General features: G+C 47.6%; 1 protein-coding gene across 2 annotated transcripts in view; it reads right to left on the bottom strand.

The window, feature by feature from the left end:
- The window catches only part of jmy (junction mediating and regulatory protein, p53 cofactor), a 37,949-nt gene that overhangs the window by 25,095 nt on the left and 2,854 nt on the right, over window positions 1-10,000 (bottom strand). For both annotated transcript variants that reach the window (XR_013794517.1, XM_079585520.1), the window contains exon 2: window positions 1-99. This exon is cut by the window's left edge and continues 75 nt beyond it. Coding sequence is in view for 1 of the 2 variants with exons in the window: in XM_079585520.1 (XP_079441646.1) it covers window positions 1-99 (99 nt within the window). In the remaining variant the exon portion in view is untranslated. The remainder of the gene's footprint in view (window positions 100-10,000) is intronic.

The following is a 10,000-nucleotide window of genomic DNA, read 5'->3' as shown; positions in this document are numbered from 1 at the left end:
AGTCGTGGCCTCCACCAGATCCCCGAACGCCTCGTCCTGCTCACCGTACAGCTGCAGCAGCTCCACCATCCGCTCCACGCCGCGCTGCTGCTCCAACAGCTGAGGGAGAGAGACACAGGTTATGGACATTCCATAGGCGTAATGGTTTTTATACTGGACAAACTGTATATTCTATCCCCCTACACTAACCCGACCCCTAAACCTGCCCAACACACACACACACACACACACACTCCGGATCTGATGAAGGACCAGCGCCAGGACACGCCGCCGCCGCAGTGCTGAGGTGTCACTAGTCTCTGCACAGATCAAACGCTGTCGGGATAACTGCGGTTCGCGTGGCTAGGCTACACAGACGCGACAGAAATTCTGTCTCATACATCTTTCAAGGCGTGTACCTTGGAACTTATTTCATGGAGTGCGTCCTCGAGACACAGGCGCTTGTGCTGTGAGCGGCCGGATAGCGCTAGGGGTTTCCTGTTAGAGCGGTGTCGTGTTAGCGGCCGCTAAGTTAATAACTGATGATCTTTACAACGGAAGTGAATCAATCAAGTCTGACTTTATCTGGCCAGTAACTGTACTCTAGATCTGCTGTGAGCTGAACACTGTCACTGTAATCTCCTGATGTGTGTACAGCTGCTGGGGAACTCTGCACTGCTGGAGCGCTGTATAGAGGAGGAGACGCGACGCGACATGTCGTCACCCGTTGTGTTTCTGAAGCCCGAAGTGGGCGGAGCCGGCCGGCGCCATCTTGGCCGCGCGTCACTCGCGGATAAACAAACGTGCAGCGAGGCGGATTAGCTGAGGTGACGTGACGCTAACAGACAGCAGACTAACGGCTAGTAGTGACATCAGCGCAATCAACCTGTCACTCAAGTGGCCACGCCCTTAATTATGCATAACTTTACGGCTTAATTTAATTTAGTTATAAAAAAGTTCACCCGCTCACAGTCGTCATGAAGGGCAAGATTAGCTATATAGACCAAAACCACTTTCTGCACCAGACTGTGAACGTGTGTTCTGCTGTAAAGATGAGCATGTTAACATGCGGGACCGAGTGTCTTCTGCAGCCGGCCTCTAGTGGCCAGAGGAGGAACTGCAGTGTAACTCAGAGTCGGATTGAAGAGACGGGAAGATCATAAAGAAGTGTGTGTGTGATCATGAAATCCAGGATTCTCCATCTCTGCTCTACTCTTCAGTCTGTCTGTATAAAACACTATTGACTTGATGACTTTCCAATTCGGCAAAACTGACAGAGCGAGCGTCTGTTTCATTGAGTGTGTGTGTGTGTGTGTGTGTCATGAAGACGTCACATCAGTGTTGTTGTGAACGCTGGGCTCTTCATCACACTCACACACACTCGTGTCTGGTGCTGTAGTGTGTGTGTGTGTGTGTGTGTGTGTGTGTGTGTGTGTGTGTCGTGTCTGGTGCTGTAGTGTGTGTGTGTGTGTGTGTGTGTGTGTGTGTGTGTGTGTGTGTGTGTGTGTGTCGTGTGTGTGTGTGTGTGTGTGTGTGTGTGTGTGTGTGTGTGTGTGTGTGTCGTGTCTGGTGCTGTAGTGTGTGTGTGTGTTCTGAGATGAATGACCCGTGTCTCGTCCCTCCAGCGGCTCAAACACTGATCCATTCACACACAACACTGAGCCTCTGTTTACCGGCACAACTGGTCGCCGTGGAGACGCATCTGAGACTGAGAGTGAACATGTGACAGTCATGTGACGCGGGGTGTTCAGCAGGTACACACACACACACACACACACACACACACACACACACACACACCTGCTGCATGTTCAATCTTTGTCATCACAACCATAACATCCCATCAATTCCACAGCAAGATTATTATGATGAACATTACGCCGGAGATCACATGATCAGCACTCGTGACCTCAGCGGGAGGTGATCGTGTTCTGTCGAGTTTATCATGAAGTGGTCAAAAGATTTTAATGTTTCTGTGTCTTCTGCTCATCAAGGCTGCATTTATATGATCAGAAATACAGTAACACTGTGAGATATTAGTATAATGTAGATCATCAGTTCTCTATGTGAATATATAGTAAAGTGTAATTTATTCCTGTGATCAAAGCTGAGTTTATCATCATAACTCCAGTCTTCAGTGTCACATGATCCTCCAGACATCAGTGTAATATGAGGATCTGATGCTCAAGACACATTTATGATTATTATCAGTGTTGAAAAGTTTAATCTTTTTGTGTAAACTGTGATACATTTTATTTCTCAGGATTCTTTGATGAATATAAAGTTCAAAAGAACAGTGTATATTTGAAACAGAATCTTTTGTAACATTATTAATGTCTTTACTGTCACTTTTTCAAATGTATAATATATTTTAAAACAAACCCAAACTTTAGAAGTTTTTGAACCCAAGCGTGTGTGTGTGTGTGTGTGTTTCCTCAGATCTGAACTGTAAGTTTGATGATGATGATGAAGAATACAGGGCGTTTCTAATGCTGGCTCTGGTCCTGCTGGAAACCCCCTTGATCTGTGACATCACATCCTGCCTCCTGTTTTTGGCACAGGATACGAGTCACTGTGGAAGTGTCCTGATTGGCTGCCAACAGTGATGTCATGTGATCTGTCTGTCGTGGAAATCATTTCAATATGTTCCTCAGGCTGAACGAGCTGAGTGTGTGTGTGTGAGAGTGTGTGTGTGAAAGTGAGTGAGTGAGTGAGTGAGAGAGAGAGTGTGTGTGTGTGTGTGAGAGAGTGAGTGAGTGAGTGAGTGAGTGAGTGAGTGTGTGTGTGTGTGTGTGTGTGTGTGTGTGTGAGTGAGTGTGTGTGTGTGAGAGAGAGAGAGAGAGAGAGAGAGATGCATACAGTATTTATGACACATTTGCACATTAATATGAAGTGTGAATGAACAACACCCCCATCAACACACACGGCAGTATTTCTCCGTCAAAACAGCACAGATGACCTTTGACCCTGTGACCAGACACCATCACAAACACATGCTACTTAACAAACATCCATCTAATCTAACTCACTCTCACACACACTTCTTTATGATATTTTAGCTGTGCTTTAAAGGAAAAATTCTCGTTTCTCAATATCTGAATATAAAGTATCTGGCGTAAGCCTGAGCTCCGCCCCCGATGACATCACCACTGTGAAGCGTATGTAAATGAGCAATGATTATATTCTAGTGTCTGTAATAGGGCTTTGACTCCGAACTTTGTTATTCTAATATAATTATAATATTTAAAAAATAATGATATTATTTCCTTTATTTTCCTGAGCAGCCTTTAATATTCGAACCTGTTATGGGCATTATATTTGTAAACGTTGTTTTCCATTCAGATTGCGAGGCTTTTTCGCGGCTGGTGCAGTCGTGACTCGTGAGCTCATTAGCACGGCTATTATTGGTCATCTGGGCTCCTGTAGGTGACGCTAGCGCCTACTTTGTATAAAATAACCAAAACAATGGCCGAGATTTATTAGTTTTTGATAAAACAGTGGATAAAACCTGTCGAGAGCACACCGTTTAATCCAGGGTCTGATTATTAATATGAAAAAGCAGTCGTGACGGTGTGTTTTTCTTCTGAAGACATCACTGCCTATCGACTGAAACACTGCCCTCTGCTGGACCGCACATATACAACTGGCGTTACACTGGCGTTACACTGGCGATACACTGGCGATACACTGGCGATACACTGATGATACACTGGCGATACACTGGCGATACACTGGCGTTACACTGGCGTTACACTGGCGATACACTGGCGATACACTGGCGATACACTGATGATACACTGGCGATACACTGGCGATACACTGATGATACACTGGCGATACACTGGCGATACACTGGCGTTACACTGGCGTTACACTGGCGATACACTGGCGTTACACTGGCGTTACACTGGCGTTACACTGGCGATACACTGGCGATACACTGCCGTTACACTGGCGATACACTGGCGATACACTGATGATACACTGGCGATACACTGGCGATACACTGGCGTTACACTGGCGTTACACTGGCGATACACTGGCGTTACACTGATGATACACTGGCGTTACACTGGCGTTACACTGGCGATACACTGATGATACACTGGCGTTACATTGGCGTTACACTGATGATACACTGGCGTTACACTGGCGTTACACTGATGATACACTGGCGTTACACTGGCGTTACACTGGCGTTACACTGATGATACACTGGCGTTACACTGGCGATACACTGGCGTTACACTGATGATACACTGGCGTTACACTGGCGATACACTGGCGATACACTGGCGTTACACTGGCGATACACTGGCGATACACTGGCGATACACTGGCGTTACACTGGCGATACACTGGCGTTACACTGGCGATACACTGGCGTTACACTGATGATACACTGGCGTTACACTGGCGATACACTGGCGTTACACTGGCGATACACTGGCGTTACACTGGCGATACACTGGCGTTACACTGGCGATACACTGGCGATACACTGGCGATACACTGGCGTTACACTGGCGATACACTGGCGATACACTGGCGTTACACTGGCGATACACTGGCGTTACACTGGCGATACACTGGCGTTACACTGGCGTTACACTGGCGATACACTGGCGTTACACTGGCGATACACTGGCGTTACACTGGCGATACACTGGCGATACACTGGCGATACACTGGCGATACACTGGCGTTACACTGGCGATACACTGGCGATACACTGGCGTTACACTGGCGATACACTGGCGATACACTGGCGTTATACTGGCGATACACTGCCGTTACACTGGCGATACACTGGCGTTACACTGGCGTTACACTGGCGTTACACTGGCGTTACACTGGCGATACACTGGCGTTACACTGGCGATACACTGGCGTTATACTGGCGATACACTGCCGTTACACTGGCGATACACTGGCGTTACACTGGCGTTACACTGGCGTTACACTGGCGTTACACTGGCGATACACTGGCGTTACACTGGCGATACACTGGCGTTACACTGGCGATACACTGGCGTTACACTGGCGATACACTGGCGATACACTGGCGATACACTGGCGTTACACTGGCGATACACTGGCGTTACACTGGCGATACACTGGCGATACACTGGCGTTACACTGGCGATACACTGGCGATACACTGGCGTTACACTGGCGATACACTGGCGTTACACTGGCGATACACTGGCGTTACACTGGCGATACACTGGCGATACACTGGAGATACACTGGCGATACACTGGCGATACACTGGCGATACACTGGCGATACACTGGCGATACACTGGCGATACACTGGCGATACACTGGCGATACACTGGCGTTACACTGGCGATACACTGGCGTTACACTGGCGATACACTGGCGATACACTGGCGATACACTGGCGTTACACTGGCGATACACTGGCGTTACACTGGCGATACACTGGCGTTACACTGGCGTTACACTGGCGATACACTGGCGTTACACTGGCGATACACTGGCGATACACTGGCGATACACTGGCGTTACACTGGCGATACACTGGCGTTACACTGGCGTTACACTGGCGATACACTGGCGTTACACTGGCGATACACTGGCGTTACACTGGCGATACACTGGCGTTACACTGGCGATACACTGGCGATACACTGGCGATACACTGGGGGGGGTGTGTGTGTGTGTGTGTGTGTGTGTGTGATGGGTAGGTTTAGGTTTAGAGGTCGGGTTAGTGTGTGTATGTGTGTACGTATGATGGGTAGGTTTAGGCTTCGGGTTAGTGTGTGTGTGTGTGTGTGGGGTAGGTTTAGGCTTTGGGTTAGTGTGTGTGTGTGTGTTGGGTAGGTTTAGGCTTCGGGTTAGTGTGTGTGTGTGTGTGTGTGTGTGTGTGTGTGTGTTGGGTAGGTTTAGGCTTCGGGTTAGTGTGTGTGTGTGTGTGTGTGTGTGTGTGTGTGTGTGTTGGGTAGGTTTAGGCTTCGGGTTAGTGTGTGTGTGTGTGTGTGTGTGTGTTGGGTAGGTTTAGGCTTCGGGTTAGTGTGTGTGTGTGTGTGTGTGTGTGTGTGTGTGTGTTGGGTAGGTCTAGGCTTCGGGTTAGTGTGTGTGTGTGTGTGTTGGGTAGGTTTAGGCTTCGGGTTAGTGTGTGTGTATGTGTCTGTGTGTGTGTGTGTGTGTGTGTGTGGCAGCAGCTGATGCTGGATCAGGTTTCTGTGCTGAACGGCTGACAGATGGTAGTTCAGGTGTTCAGTGACCTGTGTGTGTGTGTGTGTGTGTGTGTGTGTGTGTGTGTGTGTGTGTGTGTGTGTGTGTCGTGTGTGTGTGTGTGTGTGTGTGTGTGTGTGTGTGTGTGTGTGTGTGTGTCGTGTCTGGTGCTGTAGTGTGTGTGTGTGTTCTGAGATGAATGACCCGTGTCTCGTCCCTCCAGCGGCTCAAACACTGATCCATTCACACACAACACTGAGCCTCTGTTTACCGGCACAACTGGTCGCCGTGGAGACGCATCTGAGACTGAGAGTGAACATGTGACAGTCATGTGACGCGGGGTGTTCAGCAGGTACACACACACACACACACACACACACACACACACACACACACACCTGCTGCATGTTCAATCTTTGTCATCACAACCATAACATCCCATCAATTCCACAGCAAGATTATTATGATGAACATTACGCCGGAGATCACATGATCAGCACTCGTGACCTCAGCGGGAGGTGATCGTGTTCTGTCGAGTTTATCATGAAGTGGTCAAAAGATTTTAATGTTTCTGTGTCTTCTGCTCATCAAGGCTGCATTTATATGATCAGAAATACAGTAACACTGTGAGATATTAGTATAATGTAGATCATCAGTTCTCTATGTGAATATACAGTAAAGTGTAATTTATTCCTGTGATCAAAGCTGAGTTTATCATCATAACTCCAGTCTTCAGTGTCACATGATCCTCCAGACATCAGTGTAATATGAGGATCTGATGCTCAAGACACATTTATGATTATTATCAGTGTTGAAAAGTTTAATCTTTTTGTGTAAACTGTGATACATTTTATTTCTCAGGATTCTTTGATGAATATAAAGTTCAAAAGAACAGTGTATATTTGAAACAGAATCTTTTGTAACATTATTAATGTCTTTACTGTCACTTTTTCAAATGTATAATATATTTTAAAACAAACCCAAACTTTAGAAGTTTTTGAACCCAAGCGTGTGTGTGTGTGTGTGTGTTTCCTCAGATCTGAACTGTAAGTTTGATGATGATGATGAAGAATACAGGGCGTTTCTAATGCTGGCTCTGGTCCTGCTGGAAACCCCCTTGATCTGTGACATCACATCCTGCCTCCTGTTTTTGGCACAGGATACGAGTCACTGTGGAAGTGTCCTGATTGGCTGCCAACAGTGATGTCATGTGATCTGTCTGTCGTGGAAATCATTTCAATATGTTCCTCAGGCTGAACGAGCTGAGTGTGTGTGTGTGAGAGTGTGTGTGTGAAAGTGAGTGAGTGAGTGAGTGAGAGAGAGAGTGTGTGTGTGTGTGTGAGAGAGTGAGTGAGTGAGTGAGTGAGTGAGTGAGTGTGTGTGTGTGTGTGTGTGTGTGTGTGTGTGAGTGAGTGTGTGTGTGTGAGAGAGAGAGAGAGAGAGAGAGAGATGCATACAGTATTTATGACACATTTGCACATTAATATGAAGTGTGAATGAACAACACCCCCATCAACACACACGGCAGTATTTCTCCGTCAAAACAGCACAGATGACCTTTGACCCTGTGACCAGACACCATCACAAACACATGCTACTTAACAAACATCCATCTAATCTAACTCACTCTCACACACACTTCTTTATGATATTTTAGCTGTGCTTTAAAGGAAAAATTCTCGTTTCTCAATATCTGAATATAAAGTATCTGGCGTAAGCCTGAGCTCCGCCCCCGATGACATCACCACTGTGAAGCGTATGTAAATGAGCAATGATTATATTCTAGTGTCTGTAATAGGGCTTTGACTCCGAACTTTGTTATTCTAATATAATTATAATATTTAAAAAATAATGATATTATTTCCTTTATTTTCCTGAGCAGCCTTTAATATTCGAACCTGTTATGGGCATTATATTTGTAAACGTTGTTTTCCATTCAGATTGCGAGGCTTTTTCGCGGCTGGTGCAGTCGTGACTCGTGAGCTCATTAGCACGGCTATTATTGGTCATCTGGGCTCCTGTAGGTGACGCTAGCGCCTACTTTGTATAAAATAACCAAAACAATGGCCGAGATTTATTAGTTTTTGATAAAACAGTGGATAAAACCTGTCGAGAGCACACCGTTTAATCCAGGGTCTGATTATTAATATGAAAAAGCAGTCGTGACGGTGTGTTTTTCTTCTGAAGACATCACTGCCTATCGACTGAAACACTGCCCTCTGCTGGACCGCACATATACAACTGGCGTTACACTGGCGTTACACTGGCGATACACTGGCGATACACTGGCGATACACTGATGATACACTGGCGATACACTGGCGATACACTGGCGTTACACTGGCGTTACACTGGCGATACACTGGCGTTACACTGGCGTTACACTGGCGTTACACTGGCGATACACTGGCGTTACACTGGCGTTACACTGGCGATACACTGGCGATACACTGGCGATACACTGATGATACACTGGCGATACACTGGCGATACACTGATGATACACTGGCGATACACTGGCGATACACTGGCGTTACACTGGCGTTACACTGGCGATACACTGGCGTTACACTGGCGTTACACTGGCGTTACACTGGCGATACACTGGCGATACACTGCCGTTACACTGGCGATACACTGGCGATACACTGATGATACACTGGCGATACACTGGCGATACACTGGCGTTACACTGGCGTTACACTGGCGATACACTGGCGTTACACTGATGATACACTGGCGTTACACTGGCGTTACACTGGCGATACACTGATGATACACTGGCGTTACATTGGCGTTACACTGATGATACACTGGCGTTACACTGGCGTTACACTGATGATACACTGGCGTTACACTGGCGTTACACTGGCGTTACACTGATGATACACTGGCGTTACACTGGCGATACACTGGCGTTACACTGATGATACACTGGCGTTACACTGGCGATACACTGGCGATACACTGGCGTTACACTGGCGATACACTGGCGATACACTGGCGATACACTGGCGTTACACTGGCGATACACTGGCGTTACACTGGCGATACACTGGCGTTACACTGATGATACACTGGCGTTACACTGGCGATACACTGGCGTTACACTGGCGATACACTGGCGTTACACTGGCGATACACTGGCGTTACACTGGCGATACACTGGCGATACACTGGCGATACACTGGCGTTACACTGGCGATACACTGGCGATACACTGGCGTTACACTGGCGATACACTGGCGTTACACTGGCGATACACTGGCGTTACACTGGCGTTACACTGGCGATACACTGGCGTTACACTGGCGATACACTGGCGTTACACTGGCGATACACTGGCGATACACTGGCGATACACTGGCGTTACACTGGCGATACACTGGCGATACACTGGCGTTACACTGGCGATACACTGGCGATACACTGGCGTTATACTGGCGATACACTGCCGTTACACTGGCGATACACTGGCGTTACACTGGCGTTACACTGGCGTTACACTGGCGTTACACTGGCGATACACTGGCGTTACACTGGCGATACACTGGCGTTACACTGGCGATACACTGGCGTTACACTGGCGATACACTGGCGATACACTGGCGATACACTGGCGTTACACTGGCGATACACTGGCGTTACACTGGCGATACACTGGCGATACACTGGCGTTACACTGGCGATACACTGGCGATACACTGGCGTTACACTGGCGATACACTGGCGTTACACTGGCGATACACTGGCGTTACACTGGCGATACACTGGCGATACACTGGAGATACACTGGCGATACACTGGCGATACACTGG

The sequence above is a fragment of the Phoxinus phoxinus genome (genome assembly GCF_949152265.1).
Source record: "Phoxinus phoxinus genome assembly, chromosome: 17".
Taxonomy (NCBI): domain Eukaryota; kingdom Metazoa; phylum Chordata; class Actinopteri; order Cypriniformes; family Leuciscidae; genus Phoxinus; species Phoxinus phoxinus.
The sequence above is the reverse complement of the archived record's forward strand: the minus strand, read 5'-3'. Positions and strand labels throughout refer to the sequence as shown.